At 40.7% G+C, this 25,053-nt stretch overlaps 2 protein-coding genes across 4 annotated transcripts in view; one reads left to right on the forward strand and one right to left on the reverse strand.

Annotated features, from left to right (window-relative positions):
* Window positions 1-6,885, forward strand: part of eeig1a (estrogen-induced osteoclastogenesis regulator 1a) — a 27,178-nt gene extending 20,293 nt beyond the window's left edge. Inside the window, exons 5-12 of the mRNA XM_068310877.1 lie at window positions 219-335; window positions 1,026-1,072; window positions 1,448-1,599; window positions 2,560-2,664; window positions 3,142-3,337; window positions 3,467-3,588; window positions 4,135-4,204; window positions 4,584-6,885. Coding sequence (XP_068166978.1) covers window positions 219-335; window positions 1,026-1,072; window positions 1,448-1,599; window positions 2,560-2,664; window positions 3,142-3,337; window positions 3,467-3,588; window positions 4,135-4,204; window positions 4,584-4,629 — 855 coding nt within the window. The 3' untranslated portion in view covers window positions 4,630-6,885. The remainder of the gene's footprint in view (window positions 1-218; window positions 336-1,025; window positions 1,073-1,447; window positions 1,600-2,559; window positions 2,665-3,141; window positions 3,338-3,466; window positions 3,589-4,134; window positions 4,205-4,583) is intronic.
* Window positions 3,595-24,660, reverse strand: cnot6l (CCR4-NOT transcription complex, subunit 6-like). Of its 3 annotated transcripts, XR_011035032.1 has the most exons (14): window positions 24,557-24,660; window positions 22,381-22,502; window positions 18,813-18,999; window positions 18,419-18,504; window positions 18,159-18,248; window positions 17,937-18,005; window positions 17,178-17,335; window positions 15,131-15,285; window positions 14,831-14,982; window positions 13,901-14,128; window positions 13,502-13,704; window positions 12,552-12,769; window positions 7,050-7,247; window positions 3,595-3,760 (listed from the first exon to the last, which is right to left on the reverse strand). XR_011035032.1 is itself a non-coding variant. In XM_068310874.1 (13 exons), the coding sequence occupies exons 2-13, from the start codon at window positions 22,490-22,492 to the stop codon at window positions 7,190-7,192; spliced, it is 1,716 nt and encodes a 571-aa protein (XP_068166975.1). In that variant the 5' UTR covers window positions 22,493-22,502; window positions 24,557-24,660; the 3' UTR covers window positions 7,036-7,189. The 3 variants fall into 3 exon arrangements, 2 of the variants coding, with proteins under 2 accessions (XP_068166975.1, XP_068166976.1); XM_068310874.1 differs by lacking the exon at window positions 3,595-3,760 and having other exon boundaries at window positions 7,036-7,247; XM_068310875.1 differs by lacking the exons at window positions 3,595-3,760; window positions 7,050-7,247 and having other exon boundaries at window positions 7,961-12,769.
* Window positions 24,661-25,053: the final 393 nt, after the last annotated feature.

The following is a 25,053-nucleotide window of genomic DNA, read 5'->3' on the forward strand; positions in this document are numbered from 1 at the left end:
ACTTTTCAGTCAGTCTTTGCTTGGTCATGACAGATTTGTGGTTCTCGATCTGTCATATATTAAAACTTGTGACGTTAGCGATGTGAAGCTGCCAAGTTTGCTAAATTTTGGGTGTTGCTGGAATCTCTTCTCTTATAAACACATTCCAAAAATACATGCAAGTCAACCTCTCCATTAGCGAATCTAACATTACCCGGCCCACTCTTCCTCTCCCTCAGCTGGGCTTCACCGACCTCAACATGGCGGAGTTTGCGGGTTCTGGCTCCACCGTGCGCTGCTGTCTGCTGGAGGGATACGACACCAAGAACACCCGGCAGGACAACTCCATTCTGAAGGCAAGGATACACCAGAGTTCACAAACACCACACAACTCAGGGAACACAGGAAAGAAAAGGCCGCGTGTTTACTTTACTATAGTTACTACAGTTAAAGTAAAGTGATTAATTATGTCCTGTTTTACTTAAAGCATCTGCAGCCTGTTGTTATAAACGAGAATATTAATGTGTCATTAATTTTATAGGTTCAAAAGCCTAAAGCAAACTTGAACATTAACAGTGACACTGAATGTTGACCTCTTTATTGATGCTTCTACTCAGAACATTTGTTATAGACAACCAATGAAGGACTTTATATAATCAGGGTTTTTTTGTTGCAACTAAAAAAAACCAATATTTATTTGGTTCTGCATGCAAAGCTGCTGATTTCTTTTGCATCTGAAGCATTCAGCGTCTCTGTGGGGGAAGTGGGTTCAGGTTTATTCCCTTGAGGAGCTGTGAAGAATCTTTATCTAGACCTTCCTTCCAGCTTGAATTTCAACAGTTGCCTGTTATTTGTTGAAATTGACGGGGAAACATGTAAGTAGGACAGAATGGATTTGTTTTCCTCCCTTGATAATGATCTACTGCTGTGTAGGAAGGAGATCATTTATACGAAAAAACAACTACACACATTTTTTACTGTTGTTTGGCTTTACAATATATTATGGTAATTTTGTGGTACAATTTCTCACTGTATTTTTTTTACAGGTGATCATTGGAATGACGCTCCTGTCTGGAGATCCTTGTTTTAAAACGTGAGTAGGACATATTTTGGATTTAGAGGATTTTTTAAAAGCATACATTGTTCAGGCAAAGTGTCTGTTGAGCCTGACGTCACCTTCTTGATGTCCTGATATTCACTTATTTGTTAAAGTCAGTCTATTAATTTATCAAGGGGAGTTCTGCCTTGTGTGGGTCCACAGGTATTCATTTGTGTTTGCTCATTTTAACCTTTTGATCAGATTCTTGAGCTCATATGTGTGCTGTGTTCTTTGTTGCTGCAGTGACTCAGTTTCCCCACAGTCAAAAAAATCTGCCTTTATCTGAGTGTGCCAAGTTAAGCAGAGCTGCAGCTCTGTGCTCATTTAATCTGTTCCAGACTGATAACTTGTTTTTTTTTTTTCCTCCAGGCCTCCCAGCACAGCAAAGTCCATCTCCATCCCAGGACGAGAACACACCCTGCAGCTGGACTGCAAGGGGGAGGGAACGGCCGAACCCGGGCCGGTTGGAGGGATTTCTCTGAGTCGAGCAGCCAAGCCCCGACCTTCCATCATCAGCTCAGGTAGAGGTCACGTCTGACAGCAGGTCACAGGTTCTATCGACCCCTGACATGACAGAATGCTCAGGTTCCTTCAGACCATGATTCACAAATGTCAATCCCTCCTGGAGGTCTGCTGAGCCAAGACAGGAGGGACATTTATGATCGGGGTAAAAGGTGGTGGGGCTTCATGATGGGGCAACAACCAGACAAGTCGAGTTTGATGCTTGTAACACTGTAGATGGTTAGTTCTAATCATACGTACAAGACTGAAGAATGGCACTTTTTATATTGTCAATTTTTTAACTAATGATTATTTGCTGCTTGTTACAATTTAGTTCAGTTTATACTCATTATGAATTATTTTTGGATATAGTCAGATCATCTGAATCTCTATTTAAAATCAGATGGCTTGAGAGCATAGCCCTTTTTCCAAGAATGATGAACTTTTATGACCAAAGAAATTTGAGACCAAGAACAGATCACATAATAATTTGCTGTATTTCACTTTATTGACCTCCATTAAACCAGACGTGTTTTTAAATCAGTTTACATCTTCTCATGTCAAATGTCTTAATAAATCTCATTACAACGATGGCCAGGAAAAATGAGAACAAGGTGCATATGAAACATCAAAAATACTTTCTGGAAATAAATCCCTCTTTCATGTCTTGGGCCAACCAACCTGACTCCTCTCAGAAGTGAGTCATTGTGATTCAGAAGTCCTGGAAATGGTGCAAAACACTTTTTGGAGAACATTTTTTCATTTGTGGAAGCCTGCTTTTGTTCAACCGTGGAGAAAGACTTCAAATCTAAGCGATGTTCACGGTGTTCCTGGTTTAGGAATGCCCTGGCTACTTTCAGTGAGATTTATGTCTCTACCGTGACATTACATTATGACTTTTTGTTTTAATGTTTGATCCTGCAAATAGACATTGACTCAAAATAAATTAGTATGAGGCTTTATGATCGGACTGTTTCCAGGTCTCCTTGAGGAATCAGAGGGAAACCAGCCCAGTCCTGCAGACATCTTCCAGTCTGGTCACTCTCGCAACTCCAGCTATGCCAGTCAGCACAGCAAAATCTCAGGTACAGAATTCAACAACACCTAAACTCTTAGTGCGGGTCCTGCAATACACAAATTTGTATCAGATGAATAGAAAATGAACTTCATTATTTAAATTTGGTCAGATGATGTTTGCTGACTCTCTGGGTTTCATGAGGAGGTAACTACAATTAATTTATTGAATGTGTACTGAATAATTACAACCGTATTCTACATCCATACCATATCACACAAGTTCCACATTGAGCAAATTATGGAACACAATAATTTAAATGACACCCATTGTAACAACCTTTCAAAATCAGCATAGTCTTGAGGTGAGGGGGTTGTTGTCAGGGGCAACAGGTCATGATAGCTTGTCCTAAGGCGATCTGATCCCAGGTCAGGGGCCAGAAACAAGCCAAACACTCTGTATTTTTATTCTGGTAAACCCCTGACACCTTCTGTCCTACCACCCTCTAATATCCCCTGGTACCCCTCATGTCTCTGCCACCCCCCAGGATACAGTACTGAGCACTCCTGCTCCTCCAGCCTGTCAGACCTCACACATCGCAGGAACACCTCGACAGGAAGTAGCACCTCTGGGGGGTTGTGCTTCAATGCTGACGCAACTACAGAGGGCGACAAGGATGCTGGACGTCCAGAGAGACCCCCTCGACCTCCACGGCCTGTCCTACCCCCTAACAGACCCCCCAGGTAGAGACATGCTCTGGTTAGGGGATGTCGGCGAATTATATGCATCCTACTTCACATTTACATTATTAAAGAACAAGGAAGTTTCAGATAAACTACAGTTTTTGATTTGTTTCTTCTCATCTTTATCAGGAGGAAGCAGGACTCGGTGGAGAATCACCCCTCCTGGGTGAACGACACTCGCATGGATGCTGATGACATCGTGGAGAAAATCGTACAAAGCCAGAACTTTGCAGATATCAACAACACTGAAGGTACAACGATTGCCCCACAAAAATCAGTATTAATGTCTCTGCACGCATTCTTGGCTTGGCTTGACTTCATCTAAGCTGGTGCGGTAGCAGGGATTAGCATCCCCAATACGACGGGGCTGCTCTTCCTCCCTGGAGGTGTTGAAGGTGGAGAAAACATCACGTGACCCGACTCCTGGAGAAAAAACAGATGTGATGATCACTGAGAGATTACAGACGGACGGAGGGCTGCATGTCCAGCGTACGCTGGTTTGAAGGGTGGGGGGTGGCCACAGTTTCACTCTGAGGAAGATTTAGCTTGAGTTATTGATGAGGAATATGGTTCATCTTTAAAAATATTAACCTGGATTTAGATGTTTAGTGTGAGACCGTCTCATTTCCAGTGAATCTCTTGGTTTGAAGGTTTTACTGTTCATGTATTTAAGAGGTGAGAACAGCGCCACCTTTGGACAGGACTCTGCCTCAGGTTTCCAGCTGTGTTTTGTCACCACCAGTCGTTCTGGGTTCTCCTCAGCAGCTGCTAATGTAGTTTGTGTTTGTGGCTTCCAGACAGCAACCTGCGTCTGTTTGTCAGCAGAGACGGAACCACCGCTCTCAGCGGCATCAGGCTCGGAAACAGGTGAGACGCCCGACGCTGACGTTTTATCACTTCCTCTTTCTCTGTCACTTCCTTCTCTTGTTTCTGTGTCTGTGTGTGTCACCCGTCACAACAGCTCTGCTCTGAATTCAACTGAAATGACTGAATGATGACTGGAGTCAGAACCTAAAAACATCCCAATCTCAGTCAGACAGTCTGGAATGAAGATTTTTCAGTTGTGTTCTAAACTACATTTATAATGCGAAGACTCAAAAACACATCTGTCAGTTCAATATTCACCTGATTAGTAGGAATACTTTGTGACTTCTATTTTCTAACTCAGACGCGACACGACAAACTATTGATGGACTGAACTGTGGTGTGTTTTTCCTCACTACCGTGGGTCTGTGGGTTCCTGCAGGGTGTCTGCAGGTGGATATGAGCCTGTGGTGATCGAGAGCCATTGAAGCGAGACCAGCAGGAGGAAGTGCGCGTCGGCCACGGATCGTCACGCTTCTCGTCTCGATGGTATTCCAGGAGCCTCAGCTGGTCTGATGCCATGAGGGGAAAACCATGTCAGTTTGCACTTTATGTCAAAATTTGTGGCGGTCTGCTTGTCTGCACAACGGTCAGCTGTTTATGTGACAACATGAAAGCGACTCAGAGTGAAAAGCACCGACGCACAAACATTTCTGAGAATGTGTTATGTGTTTACCAGCATCTGTGTTGTTACAACAAGGTTGGTTTCAAGTTGTTTTTTTTAAACTTAGCTGCACCTGTTTTTTTTTTTGTTTTTTTTCTCCTCCAGTTTATCCATCAATGAAAACTGATGTGGAACTGCAACACTGCTTACCATTCCTGCTTGAAAACCTTTCAGATCTTTCCAAACTGATGCGTAGTAATTTAATCGTGAAAGAAAAACGATAAGCACTGCTTTTACTTCTTTTTTTACATGTTGATGAAATGCTTTTCTAATACAGCTTCTCCAGAATTAATCTGGTACATTTTTGTTCCTCCACACTGCCTGAAATGGTGAGTTTGTATCCCCCCCCGCCTCGTGTTATGATTAAGCTTCCAAATTGAGGCCCAACAGCAGAACATGATTAAGAGGCTTTTTGAAATGCAGTTTCCACATTCATTGCATAGCAAAAACTCCCCAAATTTGAAGTGTTAACTTCCACTGACTGCCAAAAAGTTCACTGTGAATGTGATCCGGAGTTTAGAAAAACCACTGAGCTGCTGTGACGATGCAGAAACTCTGAGTCGCTTCAGTTTTGTTTTCTTTTTGAACTTGTTCCCTGTTGATCGGGGAAATGCAGAACCACTTTGTGCCTGAACATCTCTTGAATGATCCTGAAGCACCACAGAAACTGTCGTGACAGAGTGCTGTGATGGTGAGAAGAGAGTTTGTCTTAAAAGTTTTGCTTTTTTAAAAAAATCTCTTTTCTCTTTATGTTGTAACTTTGGATGAAGCCTTTTTATTTTATTTCACTTTATAATCACTGCATGTATACTACTGCTACATTGTTGATCTCCTCAGCCATCATGTGTTAATAACACGACTGATGTGGTACAGACTGTTCTGGTTTTATTGCGTCCAGCTGAAGGAGTTCACTCCAGGAGGGATTTGTGCAGCAGCCATGATTGTAAAGGTGTTTGTTGCCCCCTGGTGGAGCAACGACCTGCTGTTTGCATGAGTCCCCCATCAATAGTTGGTGCAATAGTTGGAATTAAGATAGTTTGATTACATTATCAGATGAAGAAGTCAAAGCAGCAGAAAAACGTTGAGCAGTATCTTCAGAGGCGGAGGCGATCAGCTGGCTGGTTGCTGTTTTCCACTTCTAGATGGAACATCTGAGACTTATAATCCTACTTTCCTGTTTGTGAAAAAGGTTAAAATAAACTAGAAGCTGTAAGTGTGAAGAATAATGCTTCGATTTGCAGAAGTGAGTCATATCACTCATTTTTAAATAAATCCAAATGACATGGATTTTACCTTCCAATGTTATCCAGGAAAGAATCCAATCTCTGGTTACGGTGTGACGTGTTGTGGGTTAAAAAGGGGAAACAAATGTAAAATTATATCAAACAGAGAATGGAATTGATGCTTGCGCTTCATTTTCTGATAAGCAACAAATCAACAAGTCATTTTTACTGAGTTTAACTTACAGAATCTGTTTTTTTCTTTTTCACAACCAAAATCTGGTTTTAAGATTCTTGCCCGTCAACTTAGTTGTCGGACTTTTGAAGTTGTTCTTTCAAGTTGTTGTTGTTCACATGTTGACACCACGCTGGTTGAATCCAGCTCAATATTCAAGCGAAATCTCTTCACACTACCCAGTTTATTTGTATTCTGGATGTTTATTAACCACTTTATTCTCACATTTGGGGATGAACCACTGTCCTTCTAGTCCGGATTTGGGTGTACATCACCGCAGCCTTTAGTCTTCTTTTGAAACATATATTTATATATTTGCCTTTTTTCTTTTTGAATTCTTGGGTCTGGAGGTTTGTTATAAGCTATGCACACAACTCACCCCCTGAGCTTTTTTTTTTTTCTATTAGTAATTCTAACAAATTATTCTATGATAACAAAACTAGTATATCCTAAATTTATAGAGGAACAAGTTGGAACTCTTCGTCCAGTCACCACATAGTTCACGTTAATATTTTGTTGTTTTTTGACATATTTCTGCAGAAACAACAATAAAAAGCTGATTTGATTTTGTTCTGTGTCGTGTTTTTTAATCATCAGTTTCATATTTCTTCAGAATCTCCTAGATGTTTGAAACTCAATTTGAATGAAGACCCCCCCCCAGTAATAAAAAAACAGTGGAGTGGCCACACAAGAGCGACTTCTCATACAAAGAAATGTAATTTCTATTACCTCGTAGCTTGGACATCAGACTAATGCCGACTGTAGATCACGGGTTGCCAACATGTACGTCTGCTGCTACTGAAGACACAGGGGTCATGACCTTTCTAAGATTTCTGAGAGTTCAGTGTGGTTGATGATGTGAAGTTGTTTCATCTATGAAGAATCATGGCTGAAGAGCGATTCTGATGTCGGTGTCTGGCAGGGACTCTGCAGTGGTACAAGAATACAGCTTGAATGTAAATGTGAGCCTGGAGCTCAGTATTTTTAGGTTCAATTGATTGGAATATTTGACAGGCTGCAGAGAATATCTTTGAAGCTTTACATATATGCCCTTAAACAATTGATGTCTAGGGAAGATATAAATTGTAAGCTACTTGTATGCAAAAAACGTTAACTACCTATACTGAGTGATTTCAACACAGTAATTAGACTAATTACTGGTAGTAAGTTGTCAAAGAATGACACAACACAAAACTCTGGAATCCTCATTGATGGTTAGTAAAATGTAAGACCAGCACTGATTACCTACAGTGTGTGTCTAACTCCACTTTTGGGCCGTCAGTAAACAGGATTTCTACACAGGATAGATCTGTAGCTGTGTTATCTGATCGATCTAATGTATACCAAAACAGTTTAATGTACAGTATTTTCCTCAGTATTTTCCGCACTATATGGCGCACTGTACTCTAGGACGCACCATCGATGAATGGCCCATTTCAAAACGTTTTCCATATATAAGGCACACTGGATTATAAATTACACCTGATTATAAGACACACCTTCAATGAATGGCCTATTTTAAAATTATTTTCACCATTTCACAATTAAAAAAAAAAAAGACTTTTGGGCATGCCTTATAGTGTGGAAAAGGCAGCAGATTCTAAAAAACAGTGTTCAAGACATGCTCCAACAGAATCCTGTTTTAGGAAATAAGTCCTTTATTCCCTCATTTCATCACTGAAATATTCAAAGAACAGAAAATGGAAAGATTTTTTTTTTCCAACCATAAAAATGTTACACAAGGTGAGACTCATAAGTTGCTACCTTTCCTCTTTACTGTCCAGCTCTTCATGTAGGGCTTGAGTTAAACATGGCCAGTTCTAGAAAATTAACCAGCTCTGTGGTTACAATTGTATTTCAGAAATATCTAAATACACTAGAAATATTTAAGATGCTTCATGCGTTTTGAGGAACTCAATTCATATCCATCATATTCATGGCATCTGCATGCCACCCATGCCATCATATCCAGGTTAACACACTGGGGAAACAAACAAACAACAATAAAAGTGGCTTCCTGTTAAATCAAGTTTCCTGCTTTGGATCCCTGCCTTTGTTGGAGGTTGTAAAATTCAACACGTAAAAACAAAAGGCAACAAACCCATTGTTGAAATGCAAAATGATTTGTCAGCTCTTCTTCTTTTCCCGCTGCAAACGCTGGTGGCTCATGGGCCATCTTTTCAGCCACTGACCACTAAAAACCACAATGCTTTAAAATCAGGCTGAATGAACTCCATAGTGGAGTCACAAATTCAACAACCGGATTTTCACATTCAAAATGCATGTGATGATTATGTGATCATTCTGTGTAAATTTTACATAGAAAATAGCAACACAGCTAATCAGGAAAACTGGTACAGTTGAGGTATTTGTTAGAAATGAGTGATGAATTGATGGATGGATGATGGTATGGAGGGTTAATCTCTGTGCATCTTGGTCTCATGGGCAGTGCTGCTGTTGCAGAAATACTATAAACTAGGCACGTTGTTTAAAGGAAATGGATTTGCACTCTACGAATGAATGGGGTAAATGGACGTTAAAATGTGGATGTTTTGGTGAAGAAAGATGTGAAAGGGTTAATGGAAAAACGAGTCTGAGGAAACCTCAGAGGAGAAACATCAAGTCGGAAGATGAAGAAACCAAACTGTTACTTAAGCAAGATCTCAGAGTGTGAATAACATTCAGGACACTTGATAAATAAACGTCTTTGAGACAAATTGCTTTTAAAACTTAGAACATTTATCTTTTTTTGTCAAAAACTTGGTAATACTGACAAAGTACCAATTGAAAGACTGCATGTTAGAGACAAAAAAAATGCCCATAGTTCAAAAACAAAATTGAACAAGAATGTCAGAGACAGGTGGAGGTTGTATGTAGTGCATGAGAAAAAACACATTAGTACATCTTTGATTTGTGAGGAAAAATTATGCCCCATTATCAGAGAATGGTACAGTCCCCTCACTGAAGTGATAGACCCCCCCCCGCCCCCCCGTCATCAAAGGTCATTTAGTTTATGTACAGCTGTTGTTTAGAAACAGGAAACCCGTCGAAGTGAAAGCAGGAGTGAAGTATAGGCCTCAGGATGCTCACGCAGAGGCTTCATCAGCTCCACCAGAGCTGGAGGCAGAATCAGACGCGTTTGGGTCAAATCATGTGCAAATGAAGCGAAGCCAATGCTGCCGGTCCAGGTGAGTGAAACCCATCGGACTGAACTAAACCTGACAAAACTCATCCCATAGGTATGTATTTTTACTTTTTCATCACAGACACAGTGTTAACTCTTATAAAACACTGTGTGAATGTACAGGCAGCAGACAGGACTGGGTATCAAAATATTCTCACTGCCAGAAGTCAGTAAGAACAGGAAAATGTGTAGAACTGAAAGCTAGCGTCAAATCGTCTGATCAGATGCTGACATATCTTTAACTTTATTTGTTCTTTAAAACTAACACATTTTTATATGTACTTTCAATGGAGTTTTTGAGTTATGGATCCCAACCCTCTGCTCACATGACCCATTACTTTTCGACGATTTTGTGTGCATCCATCAGTCATTTTGCGTGACTGACCTTAGAGAAAAATTTGCCAAACCAAAAAAAAAAGAAAAGTTTTACAGGAAAAATATTTTTTTTACATGAATTGCTTCAATACTTACTTTACAATACTGAAAAAATACATCATTTTTAGGTTTCTGATGAAATGTCACTGTGGATATATTGATACCCAGTCCATGTCTCCCATTAATTTACTGATACACTCTTAAAAGCCACAATACAAAATAAAAAAAACCCCAAAAGTTTAAAATCTCCAAAGTTTCTCAAAAGTAAATTTATCAGAGCTGGTTTTAGTATCATAATTTGGACTAATTAGAATTTTAGTAGTTATTCTTTTTGGGATTGAAGCGAAAGTGCAGTAGCATTTTTTCTTAAAAAAAACAAAACAAAACCCAAATAAACCCAAAGATGTGGGACTTCTACAACAACAACAACAACAACAGCAACAATAACACATATTCATCTAATTACATAGATGAGCTGTGCTTATAATGGTATTTCAGAACCATAGCTTCCTTTTTGGTTTTTGCTTGTACGATCTGACTCCGGGTCATTTTGGAGGTACTGCTATGTGCATAGCATAGCCCTGAGTTACAACTTAAATAAAGGGCCGTCAGCTCAAAGCCACTGAAACAAACACACAAAGTTCAGCCCACAGGAGTCTTGCATTACGAGGCTCCAACAACCGCTTCACAGTGAGCCTCTGGGAAATACATTCAGCTCCAAGGCGCAAATTAGCAGACCTTTCTGAGGACATTTTTTCCCCCCGGGACAAATTAATAAATATGATCAGTTTAGTCAATTCTCTTTAAGAATCAACTTGTAAAATATGTCTATAAATTCAATGTAGCTCTGAACCTTGGGGGGTAGCATATCCACAGTCACTCCTGCTCACTACAGGTTTGCTGTAGTTACATTTGGTTGTAGCCATGGGTACCATTAACCCAGTTAGCTTCAAAATTAGAAGCCCTACAGTCGACTAGGTTAAATCTGGATTACAACGGCATTCGTCTCAAGCGTGATTCCAGCTGGACAGACGGACACCACAGACTCAAAGATCGCTGGAAATCAATGCCAATGAGGGATTTTAGCAAAGTGATTTCAAAGCGGTTACTTGTAGAAGAGGACACAGCAGGCGGGACAAGACAGCCCTGATGCCACAGAGGAGCGGGAGTCAGGCATCAGTAAGGACCGCATTATTTTCACATGTCACTGTGTGAATTTATTCACTCAAACCAGGTAGAGGTGAGTGTGAATGTTATTTTATTCACGTATGAATAATGTGTGTTTTTACAACAATTTAAAAGGCAAGTAAGCTCATTTTAGTTTGGCAAAAGAGAAAAACGTGAAATCTGAAGATGCATGATTCTGTGTTTTTATTTTCTCATAAATGATTTTGTCTCCTTTACTTAGTGGTCCAAACGCCAACAGTCATTCCTCACATTTACGTTGAGGAATTTAGTTCATTTTTTCATCTTTTGAATTCAAATTCTCTCAATATCTTACAAGTCTCACCTTTAGTCTCACCTTTAGCTCTGTTATATTAAAAAGCAAGAGTGGATTGTTGGTCATTGTCAGGTTTGCGTTAAAAATATATTTCTTGTCAAAACATATTTTGTACAAAGTAAGTCAAAGACTACGGGCTAATGACTGAACAGTTTGATCACCTGGCCTGAGTTGACTATTTTATTACTTAATAGTGCTTGAGAAAATGTAAATGTTGCATCCATTAAACTAGAATGAACTTCAATCAGCTACCATTGAAAATAATACTCTTAAAATATTTAGTAATGAAAAACAGGTACGAGAGGTATCCATATTATAGATTAAGTTCATAAAAGTGACACATCCCAGCAGCACCGTGAGCAGTTACATCTAGAGTCGAGTTGCATCAGAACGGCGTTGAATCTCAACGACTCCTACAACAACTCGCCATCAATATTGTCAGTGCTGTCATGTGACAAAAATAACCATAGAAACCACAACAATTTTGTGTTAAAATGCAATTCATTACTTTTAAAAACACCCATATCTGTATTTAACCTAAGAATTGCAGGTACTTCTCCACCTGCAGGTGACACGTAGAGTTTTAGTGTTTCACAATAGAAAAATGGCCCTTACAAAAACAACTTTTGAAATTCTTCAAATTAAAGTGTTACTCCTTTTAATAAAATACCTGTCAGCTGACATGAGGGCATTACCAGGTTACAGATCTGCAGAATTGTTGTGGTGCATGATCAATTTGAGCTTTTACTCAAAAGATATTCTTTTTTTTTTAACATCTATTAAAAATGAGAAAAGGACTGAGGATGAAATTCAGCTGAACTGCTGATATTTAGACAAGATTTGTTGTTGTCGGAGCAGAATCTACAAGTGGCCTTGATCGTGTTCACAACCAAACACACCTGCTGATGTTGGTGGTTACCTTGACAAACGTCAACCTAAGCACCACAACGGTAACAAACCTTTTTCAAGGGGAGTAAGAAAAAGTAAAACGAAACATTTACAGTGTGCAAAAACACAAAAAGGAGCAACAAACAGGCGAATACTTCACTCCTTCAGGGGAGGTGTGTCTTAGGGTGGGAGGGGCCTTGTGGTGTATAAAGCTGATGGGGGGGGGGACAGTGTTTGAAGGCGGGATAAGAAGGGTGGGCGGGACTCTTTTGGGCTGCACTACCTGTGGACTGGCAGGTGCAGCCCGTTGAGGGGGTTGAGTGGGTGGGGTAGGTGAGGCTGCAGCTCCAGCTGGGTGAGCAGGGAGAAGTGGTCCGAGGGGATGTGAGGGTGGGGGCAGCCGGTGATGTTGTTGTCGACCAGCCACTGGCTGTCCAATGGTCCCATGAGGCCTAGGACGCTCATGTGGGTCTTGGAGAAAAAGATGTAGTCGATCACGCCCTGTGGAAATAAAAACGTGACGTGGAGTCAGTTTTGTTCTGTGTTGTCATGGAAACGTGCTGGTGGAATCAGTGAGCATTAAGAAATTATACTGAATACTTCAAATTGTTGCCACATTCACTCATTCTCTCAAAGAACTTTGTTTTTATTTGGTTTGATTGTTTCTGAAGGACAGACTATACAAGAAAAATCTATGATAGACAGATATAACTAGTCGTTGTTCCTCCCACACAGTTTGAAAATGAGAAATCTACTGAAGGCAGCAATATGAGAGGCCAAGAGAAAAGAAAGGTAGAAGGGAAATACAAGAAAGCTTGGTTTGCTGCTTTATTACTGGAAAAAAGATGTTTTGAAAAAAGAAAAAATAATCAGACACTGGAGAGAGCAAGGAAGTTTAAAATGACCCACCTCAGTGTTTTGCAAAATCTCAGTTCTTAAAACCACATTTTAGTCGAGGTCAAATATCTTTAGCGCTACTGGCCAAATCATGAGGGTCATGTGTCAGAAAATCAAACATCTTGTTTAAGTCATCTTCACACGGTAATTAAACGAAGTTTAGATAGCAAGATGAGGGAAAAGATAGCTTTGATCCACTGTTCTTGTTTAGCTGTTGTCTATATTAAGGGTTCCCTTTTGCATCAAACTTTAACCAAAGTAAACCAAACATTTATAAACCAAATGACTAAACCTTCCAACTAAAGAATCCCATCTCTGCGCCACAAACTGGTTTACCTTGAAGTCATATGTGTAGTTGGTATAAGGCATCAGATTGCTGTCGTAGGCGCTCTTCAGCTGGAAGTTGTGTGTGATGCTTCCGTCTGAGTTGCCGTTTTTGCCGTTGCAACTGAAGTTGGTCAGACATTCACTGTAGCGGAGCTCCTTGAAGTCCTTGTGGTTCTCGGCCACTCCTCCATTGCTCAGATATTCCACCACGCCTGGATCGTACAAGTGTAACAGTTTACTGCAGACGTCTCCGCATATTGTCCCAATTAAATTTATTCATCCCTTAAAAATAGCTCCAAAATTCACAATGAGTGTTTACCATCATGGTGACTCGATGCTCTGATGTAAACAACCAATCCTACATGAACATAAACACTGAAACATTCCTGAAATGTCAGACGGTCCTACCAGAGTCGGGCAGTGAGTTGAGGTCAGCACACAGGACGATGGGGATGGAGGATGGGTCGGAGGATGGCGAACCAGTCGCCATGGAGCCCGAGGCCCTCTCAGCGATACTCTTCAGCTCCGATAGGAACATCATGGTTTGGATCAACTTGACGTCTGAGTACTCGGGGTCCCAGTGCATGTGGGCGTTGGCCACCAGGATCAACTGTCTCTCCTGCAGCGGTTTCATGCCTGACAAAAATATGGAAACATTTTACCTACATATGTGGCCTTCATCAGGGAGTCAAACAAACCTGGGAAAAACAAATCCTGACTTCTAACTTATTTTCTTTGAACAAAAAATGAAACCTGTGGCACAACTTTAAAAACTAGCGTGAAATATCAATAATGTATAAATGATTGAATGAATGAATGCCATCTATTTAGATACTTTTTAACATATTTTTTCATTCGTTGAACAAAATATAGACGTTTGTGCTGATGTCTGATCAAAGTCACAAATGACCCCTTGTGGTGTGAATACGTGAAACTACTTCTGTCAGTGGATTATTTATCTGGGAAATACATAATTTGATTTTCTGCACACACACTGACTCTTATTCTATAAATACTTTTGTCCTCAAGTTGTACATACAAACTTAGATCAAACGCATTCACTCATCTCATCTTCTTATCTGGTTCTTCCGCTTTTTGCGGGTCACAGGGGTTGCTGGAACCTATCCCATCAGACTTATGGGCGAGAGGCGGGGGACACTCTGGACTCAATAACGGTGCACCGTGGAGCCACATTCAATTATATCATGAATAACGTTATTTAAATGATAATAGTAAAAATAGATTGATAAATACAACACATCCTAATAATATAACTGCCTTAAACCTGCTACTCAGGATTAATTAAAAAAAAAAATCACAGATTAAGTCCATTCTTACCACCGGAGAACATTTCCTTGTTGACTTCCAGGAGAATGGCCACCCCGATGTTGTCTTTGGTCATCACTCTGTTCAGCATGACCTCTGACCCCTCAGAGTTCGCCATGGCCACTTGGTTGAATTCCACAGTGTGTTTCTGGACCAAAGTAAACCTACAGAAACGTCCCCGAAGCAGAAGAAATATCCATGAAAGAAGGTGAAGACAGATCACAGAAACAAACAAACGTCAGTAGAGCTCCGAAACCTCAAATTCAATCAATCACGCTCCATGCTTATAACAAATATACTTCTGTAACTCACTTCTCAGTCTTGAAGAACACAGCACAGCCATCCACGTGTTTTCTCTCCTGCTCAGAAACAAGTTTGGCACGAGACTTTGGACAGAAGTAGCCGTCATAGCCGCGCCCCTTCAATGTTTCCAGAAACAAAGTGTAGTACTGCTCTGTCTCCACCTCCTGCAGATACGCAGAACAAGATATGTCAGCAAAACCATGTCAATCTATATTCTATAGTTAATCTATCAACTATTTACAAAAAAAATCTACAGTCGCATATGGGGACACATAACCCCCACAGCGTGCCAGTGTTTAGTTACACCACAGACGAAAAAGAGGTCAGACAGAGGAGTGTGTAAGATTCTTCTTAGGGATCTAAATGATTGACTATCAAATCTGCACACCTCGGTTTTATATTCCAAACTGACTGGAGCAATTCAAATGTGTGAAATAGGTTGAATAATAACTCATTCTTTATTTACATTAATCAGATTTCCTCCAGTCATAAATAAAAAATCTGAAGACAGATTCTGGGTTGTGTCCAGGTTTATTATGAATCCAGCTGTTCAGAGTTCTTCATTTCATTCACAGATGAATGTGATAATGTGAAATTTTGCCAAACTATCATTTCCCCCCCTGATTTTCTGACGTTCACACTCTGATAATTAAACAGATTTTACAAATATGCTGACAAGAGGCTCTTGAAACATGCAGGGTTTACGTAAAGGGACCGGTGGATTTCTGATGTTGTATTTGCAGCAAAAAAGGGAAATGAATATGCTGTAGTTTCATTTATTTAAGACAGGAATATTAATCTGTATCATCAAACATTTGATCTATTATGTTATGATCTATTTTGATCTATTATATATTCGTTATCGGTCGTGTTGAAGGGAGATGGCTGATGTGATGAGTTGCTAGCAGCTGTGCAGCTCGGCTCAGACGACACTGATAATTAAAGTGGTGATGAGAATGAATATAACTCAGTTTTATGCTCGGCTACAACCAAAATTTTTCTGAGTGAATCACATTTGTTCTGTCATCTGAAGTCAGTGGATGGGCAGATGAGGCCAGAGGGCTTTGCATTTATTGATCAAAGGGGGGTCATGCAAGACCAAACTCATACAGTCCCAGCCATTTGAAAGCAGTTATATTTTAGTTGTTCAGATTAAATCAACCCTTTATTTTAAATGCTGATGGAAAGTTATCTGCTCTAAAAAGTTACTGAACAAATTTGGGGTCTGATTGAGCGATGCATATACAGTATATTCATTTTAATGCTAACAGCATTTCGATGTCAGCAGGTTGGTCCACCCAACGCAAATCCTGGAGGGACAGCCATCAATCTAATTACTTGAGTGATGGTGATTCATTCTTCAGCATCCCCAGAATTTCAAAGATAATGCAGATTAGATCCTCTCATCAAAACTTTATGACAAATGCTAACAACACAGTAATCAGGGTTTTGTACTTAGAAATAATCACAGAAGGATTTAAAAGCTTCACTTGAATAAAGCAAGCACTTCCTGCCCTGAATAATTTTTTTTTTTAATTTTAATTTTATATACTGTTTTGATCCCCGAAGGGAAATTAAGAATGCACACTCTAGCTACTGATTCAAACGCATGCATATATATATTAGTGTGTACAGGCCCCTGTAGCACACACACACATACACAAGGGGGCCTGCAGGCATGCAGGGGAGGTAGAGTGGCAGGCAGCTCCATCTTGGTGCGCCTTAAATGAGCAATTTGTAAAGGGGACGGCACCTTGCTCAAGGGCGCCTCGGCAGTGCTCCAGAGGTGAGCTGACACCTCCCACTGTCAGCTCACCTCCGGGTATTTTTTTTTGGGCGGGAGCGGGAATCGAACCGCCGATCTTGAAATCATAGGACGACCCGCTCTACCGCCTGCTTTACCACTGAGCCACTGCCGCCCCTTTTTTTTTTTTTTTTTTTTTTTTTTTTTTTTTAATAATGTCTGACACGTTGCTTCCTCTCTGGAAAGGAAACAAGCTTGAAGCTGAAAAGTAACGCAGGAAATTCAAGGAAAACCGCTTCATCCCTGATTTACCTGCAAGCTGATGATATCAGCATCACAACTGGTGATATCCTCCATGATACCTTTCTTCCGGTACTCCCAGTTGAGAGCCCAGGATGGGCAGTAGCCGTACAGCTGTCGTGTTGCATACTTGTCACACAACACGTTGTAACACATGACGGTGAACACGGCTGCAAGAGAGGAGGAAGAGGAGATGTCATCTAAAGACTGGAGTTCAGGGTGACAATGAAAACAAAACCGTTGAAGAACCATCTAGTTTTAAACATATTCCTCCGGTTAATTCTCCCAGGAATCTGACACTGAGTAAAAACAAAACAGTCGACTGACACACAGTTTTGCACTTTGGCTGAGACTGGATGTGGCTCTGTCTCACATTTGACTAGAAAAAATGTACACAAGGTAAATTATAAATTTTAAGCTGTGTTTAAATAGATATATTAGATGGTCCCATGATCTGACACGACAAACCCACACCAAGTTTAGTCTAGTAAACTGGTCTACCTGTAGGGTTAAAAGATGCTCTATAAAGAATTACAGTTAAATTGGGCAAAGGCAGACTGCATATTTGTCAGTGGTGATGATAAGCAACAATTCATATATCAATAAAGAAATGTAAACACAATTTCTTTAATATAATGAAAAAAACCTGGTTTAAAGCTTTACAAATTATTTTGCTAAAACATACAATGAGACATAGAACAATAATCTTTAAAGTTACAAAGCAGAAAAAAGAAGCAGCTGTTGTCACATGTTTGACCTCGATGACCTCACCTGTGGGAATCATTTGGTCTCGCTCTTTCAGAGTGATCCAAGGTCTTTGGGGCAGCTGCTCTGGGTGCACTGCAAACAGGGCAGGGGGAAATTAGCTGACAAGTGCTCACTTGGCTTGGACAAATACAATAGCATACATACTATGAATGGTGGCAGCTGGTTAAGTATGCATGAGTTTTAATAAGCTCTGGCGTGGTAAGGTGAAGCAGCCGAGACATTCACCTGCTAGATTGTCGAGCATGTAGTTCAAAAGCTTTCTGGTTCCATCTGGCTCCTGGTACAGATTGAGGATATCTTGAGATAAAGGGTTTCCTGCAAATGAACCATCTCATTATCAGATCACTTTTAGTGCAAATATCTGGAGCAGCAGCCAAAAGTCACTTGTATTTACTAGACAGAGGTAAGATAAACTTGTCAGACCTTATGTAACACTACAGAAAGAAGTATGTGGTCTAAGATGACAGCACTGAGACAAAACACACCTTTTAGGCCCAAGGTTTGTAACTGGAAAAGCCTTCCAAGTTCATAAGGCAGAACTCGTAAAAGATTGTTGTTTAAAAGCAATTCCCTGCAAGAAAGGGTACAACATGTCAATATTCACATGTATTTCTTCAGCTTCACAAACTTTGTTAGAAAAGTGGAAAGTTTCCTGCTGTTGACATATTTTTTACCAATGTCAAAGCAGTTGTTTGTGTATCACCTTTGTTTTTGTTCATCAGTTAAGACGTAAAATGTTTATCGATCCCAGTGAAATTACAATTACGTTGATCACTACTTTTATGATAATCACTATTCTTCCCTGCTCAGGAATCATAAGCAGAGTATTTCTTAAATAAATAATAAATGTGTTGGTGTATAAGGACCGACCACGCTTACCTGAGAGAGACCATGTTGCCCAGTTCAGCGGGCAGGCTGCGGAGCTTATTGGACGACAGGTTCAGGTAGACCAGGTTGGGCAGTTTGGAGATGTCCGGTGGGATGCGGGTTAGATTGTTGTCATTGATGTGTAGCGCTGTCAGGTGGGTGAGTGTCCATAATGAGCTACTCAGACTCCTCACCCGTCCTGCATTAAGACAAGTGTGGGTGGAAGAGATGGTGTTAAATATGAGATTTTGAATCCAAGAACAACATAGATTGACTTAGTAAGTTATCATGAAAACTGATGTGAATCTGAATTATTTCTTAATTTTGCTACAAATATTTGGGTTTTTTTTTAAAGATTTAACCATTTTCATGCCGATCAAGAGTGGAATTCAGTTTTTAAGACAACATAATTCTTTTCAGAATGAAAAAGGTTTTGGGAGGAGTTGTTCCTTATCTGATGTGAGGGTCGTACTGTTCGCACTGCACAAATGTCAGAGGGATATCATCCATGTGCAGATTGTAAAGCCCTTTGAGGCACTGTTTGAGAATCTGGGCTATATAAGAATAAATAAACTTGAATGAAAAAAAAAAGATTTTAGACCATCGCGTGACTTCAAAACCACAAACTGAGACGAAAATATTTTCAATTTAAAGGTGGAGGTGGGACTGCATCAGGAATCAGCTCTGAGCCCCTTCTTGTTCGCTATGGTGATGGACAGGCTGACAGACGAGGTTAGACAGGAATCCCCATGGATCCCTGTGGGAGCAGGGAACATGTGGAGGAGAAGCTAGAGAGGTGGAGGTTTGTCCTGGAAAGGGGAGGAATGAAGGTTAGCCGCAGTAAGACAGAGTACGTGTGTGTGAATGACAGGGGCCCAAGTGGAAGAGTGAGGTTACAGGGAGAAGAGATCAAGAAGGTGGAGGATTTTAAGTACTTAGAGTCAACAGTCCAGAGCAATGGAGAGTGTGGAAAAGAGGTGAAGAAGCGTGTACAGGCAGGATGGAACGGGTGGAGGAAAGCGTCAGGTGTGATGTGTGATAGAAGAGTTTCAGCTAAAATGAAAGGAAAGGTGTACAAAACTGTGGTGAGAGCCGCGATGTTGTTTGGCCTAGAGCAGGGGTCGGCAACCTTAAAGGTTCAAAGAGCCTAATTGAACCAAAAAAACTAAAATCAAACCTGTCGGGAGCCGCAAAAAATTATACGCTTTATATGAAGGCAACACAAGCTCTAAGTGTCTATATTAGCTACATTAGCCTACTATCAAATTGATTAACTAGTCATAGTCATAGTCATAATGAGATTCATTATTTGCCGTGCATGCATTATTTTCCATGTTTACATACCTGCACAACAGCCTGTCTGTTCACTAGCGATCACATCACATGACTCCTCACGTTTAATTGATAATGCAGGAGTTTAATTAATGTCCTAGATTTGCTGATTGGTGATGTTGCGTCTTCTTTCCTTCACTGTCTTTGCAGAGAGAAGCAGGTCTAACTTTCTGTATTGTTTTGTTTTCATTATTTTAATGAGTCCTCCGTGTAGTCTCCACCTATGGGAGATATAATCTGTGTGTGTGTTGGAACCCCCTTATCCACAGCGGTAACTCCGGTCAGAGAGCAGGCACCACACAGGGAACAGCTGATTTCTGGCATTTAATCAGTAACTTGCAGCATGATAGACCATAATTTCATGAACAACTCTGTTTTGTAGTTCACCGGCGCTTCTCTGGTCCCGATTTCACCCCCTACCAGAAAAACCTGCCCCGCAGACAGGCCATACATACATAATATTACACATAATAAGGCTGAACAAACCCAAACAGGAACACACTTTCTGGATTAATGATAAAAACTACAGTATTCAAATCGCTATTATTAACAGTCAATTAGCAGCTGGCATGGCTGGAGCAATTCACGTGACCAGACCAGACCAGCCTCACGAGCGCAGCTAGCACGATTAGCGTGGCTAACACGACCAGCCTCACTAGCACAGCTAGCACGATTAGCGTGGCTAACACGACCAGCCTCACTAGCACAGCTAGCACGATTAGGGAGGCTAACACGAACAGCCTCACCAGCACGGCTAACACGATTAGCGCGACTTTCAATTCCCGTCTAATCTGTATGAACTCATATATATGCTGAATGGCCGCAGCGCTGCTTCCTTTATTAAATAGAATGTGGAATCCTCGTAACTCTCTCTCAACCTGACGCGGTCTGGCAGCCCTCCAGGACAGAGTGGTAGAGCTGACGGCAAGGAGTAGACCTGGGTAGACCTGCCCTCAGGTGGCCAGAGATACCGGGAGTCTCACCCGATTGGTCAGGATTCATGTCACATCACTCACCACCCGCCCACTGTGCTGCCAACCAATCACCACTGCTTTCTAAAGCCAGGGCAAGAACTGCCTAGGACCACACAGTGTATCTGAGCTGTACTAAAAGGAGCCTGACTAAATTTTTAAACAACACGATAACTATGATAATGTAATAAAGCGTAGTAAATTTACAACAATACGTTTTATTTATTTTAAAGATTTTTAGCTATAAGTAGAATATCTATTTTTTTCTGTTAAGTATTACTTTTTTATTTTGTGATTAATGTCCAGGGAGCCGCAAGGGAGGCACTAAAGAGCCGCATGCGGCTCCGGAGCCGCAGGTTGCAGACCCCTGGCCTAGAGACAGTGTCACTGAGGAAAAGACAGGAGACAGAGCTGGAGGTAGCAGAGATGAAGATGCTGAGGTTCTCTTTGGGAGTGACCAGGAAGGATAGGATCAGGAATGAGTACATCAGAGGGACAGCACATGTTAGAGGTTTTGGAGACAAATTCAGCGACACCAGACTGAGATGGTTTGGACATGTCCAGAGGAGAGATAGTGAATATAATGGTAGAAGGATGCTGGTTTTTGAACTGCCAGGCATGAGGCCTAGAGGAAGACCAAAGAGGAGATTTATGGATGTAGTGAAAGAGGACATGAAGGTAGTTGGTGTGAGAGAAGAGGATGCAGTAGACAGGGTTAGATGGAGGCAACTGATTCGTTGTGGCGACCCCTGAAAGGAAAAGCCGGAAGGAAAGGTAGAAGAACCTGAGATAGTACAGTATGTCTACCATTATTATTGTATTGTCCATTTTCACTTGAGGTTCAGGGGCCGGCATAAATCAAATTAAGTGAATTACATATTTTTGTAGCTTCAACAAAACTGTCTTTGCAGCTTTTCAACAGGCCCTTGATGTATGATCATTTTCAATATTCATCTGCTGAGCATTTTCTTCAACAAGCCACATTTCTTTGAGAGGAAGCCAGAGCATTCAGAAGACTTCCATGCAGCCACAGAGAGAATATATAGGAAAAAAACAGTCTGAATCAAAACTGCACCACCCCTTTGTCACTCAATCTTCTTATTTAGTTTTCAAAGAATGAACTAAAAGAGCTAGAAGTGTATGGTAGGGGTTTTGAGTCCAGACAACAATGGCTCCGCTGTTTTTATACTTCCATCTGTTTATTTACAACTGAGCTTCAAGGACTCAGTTGGGAAGTTTCCATGGAAGCAGATCAAGATTGAGCAAGTTAGACTGACCAGATATCTCAAGCTCGGCCCAGTAAGACTTCTTTCCATTGGCCGCCTCCTCTGCTGACATGATGGTGTAACATCTACGGGGATCTGGAGGATCATATTTTTCCTTTGGCATACCTGTTAATCTGGAAATGAAGAAAGAACAGAGCAATTTTAGTTGAAATTAGGAAGAATGAACATGTTTTGTCTGGCACTGAAGAAGCAACCAGACCAAACTAAGACGTGTGTTTATAGAGAAAAACAATCCCACTATTAGAAAAACTCCATTTGAGCTGATGTGAAAGATCATATCCTCTATCATGGCAGGATGACATAAGAATCAGCTGACTTCAGAAGGGTCTACCAATGTAAAACCAACCAACAATCAAGCATGCACGTACGCGCGCACACACACCCACTCACACACCCACATATTTGAGATGCACACATTCATTTTATTGCAAAGCATATTTGAGATTTCATGCATGATTCTGTACGGCGTTTCTCGGAGGAGACATTTGTCATATTTGTTACACCTCTAAGACACACAGTGAGTCCAAATGAGTACCACAGAAAGCAGAATTTACTTCTGTTTGAACACAACTGAGATAGGGGATACCTAAAATGTAATAGTTTTGATATGCAATTTGCCTTCTACAAGCCTCCTCAAGCCTTGTGAGCGAAATGTAAATAAAAACAACATTACAATAATAAAATACAACTAACTTCCTATCTGCTTTTTCAAGGATCTGGTGGAGTCAATTGCTTCAGAAGACTCAGACCCTGTTTCCCAGCATACATTTGTTAGATGAAGGCAATATTGTTTCTGATAGTCTCAACTAAATAACAACAAAAACCCCAAATCACAGAGGAAATAATACATCTGTGAAATGATTGGGATAGTCATGGCCCTTGACATAATGTTCCTAAAAACTATCAACATGTGATGAAATTCTACAACAATTCAAGAGAAGACAAAGAAACTAAACATAAAACTACAAAACACAGATGCTAACTAGTTAATACTGTATTGCAATACAGCTGTAACTTTAGAGTAGAATATAGACCACCACTCAAAATGCAGATTGTGAATGGATTCCTATACTGCAAACACACAAACAAACAAAGCTCTATTGTCAGGCACCAAAAGTATCGATGGAAATTAAGCAGCATTATTGTACATAAAGGTTAAACATCACACCTGTGCTATTAGCAATCACGCAGTGCTGTCCTGCAGTCCTTTTTGAATCCACCCAGCTTGCAGGAGGTTTCACTTTATTACACCTCCGTTGCTGTCATCCTGATGCCCATGCAAGGGTGAAGTTCATTTACTGTATAATAACTGTGTAATTTAGCATGATTTGTTATGATCAAATAAATTTCACATGTATGATCAGAGCACCGGTAAAAGGAAGTAGTACAGGTTGCATGATATCATATACGAAGCTGTTTAGTTTGGAGACTACAAAAGTTCGACGACTTATATAACCTGTTTACACACTACCGGGCCACAAGTGGCCACTGCGCCGTAGGCTGATTCTACGTGAGCGAAACGCCGCTGATATCATTTGAATTATATGCGACCTGCCGGCACTGGTTCATAAGACCTCCGTACTGAAGTTGTAGCCACTTTCATCACAAGCCTGGGCTGTTATTAACATTGTTTATTCCAGAGACGGTCGGTGACAGAGTAAATATTATGACAAAGACTATATGTGTTGTTTAGCAACTACAAGACTTATTATTTCAACAGGCAGAAGTTTTGTTAATGGAAAATATGTAGAGATTGCAGCTGCGCCAACAGCTGAGGGTCCAAACATAGCTCTGTCAAATTTGACAAGCACCTATGGATGGGCCCATCTGGGAGAGATTCGACCCAACCATCACCAGCTGTCACACATGACAAAGAGGTAAACGCGTCATTCCAATGCGTCTATTTATACATTACAAAGGGTTGAAGTTATTTTTAAAAATCGTCAAAACAGACTGCAAGTAGGTTCAGCGACCAGCGAGCTAGAAGCACGGCGCTGGATTTGTTTGGCTAACGGTTGTAAAGCGCACGTCTCCCGGGCTCACCGAGGCAGACTGCGGGGTAGACAAGAGTTGGTCCAAATGAAAGCGGATTTAACTATAAAACTCCACACGGGACAGTCTGAAAAACGTCAACACCCCAGCAGAACCAAGTCAGAATTTACGTTACCTTCATTCGAGGGCAGTAGAAGACGATTTATAGGGGGAATTGGTAGAGACATGCAGACACGGTTGTTGAACTCGTTTAGACCCTGAACGTCTCGGAAACAGAAGGAAGAACAACAAACTCGGCTTCCGCTAGTACCCGCCCGCGTGCACGAGGTCCGCTTTTAGCACGCGCCCCTTAGTTTATTTGACAGTGTTTCTAAATATAGTTTTAAGACATTTTAGGTACATTATTTGAAACTTTTTTTTTATTGGAAATACAGAAGTTCCTGTATTATTTAAACAAAACAAATTCAAATCTTAATTTAAAGACACGTAATATAAATTTGGATGAGGAGAGTCATCCATTCCATACACATGAATATACAGTATATCAATGACAAACGTTGGCCTACGAATTGCACATCAAACACACACCGAATTTAAAGCCAAATCCTGAAAATTTCATTTACTGATTCGATGTTTATATAGATTTTTAACATGTCCAAATAAATGGGGCTA

Source organism: Antennarius striatus, chromosome 3 (assembly GCF_040054535.1).
Source record: "Antennarius striatus isolate MH-2024 chromosome 3, ASM4005453v1, whole genome shotgun sequence".
NCBI lineage: Eukaryota > Metazoa > Chordata > Actinopteri > Lophiiformes > Antennariidae > Antennarius > Antennarius striatus.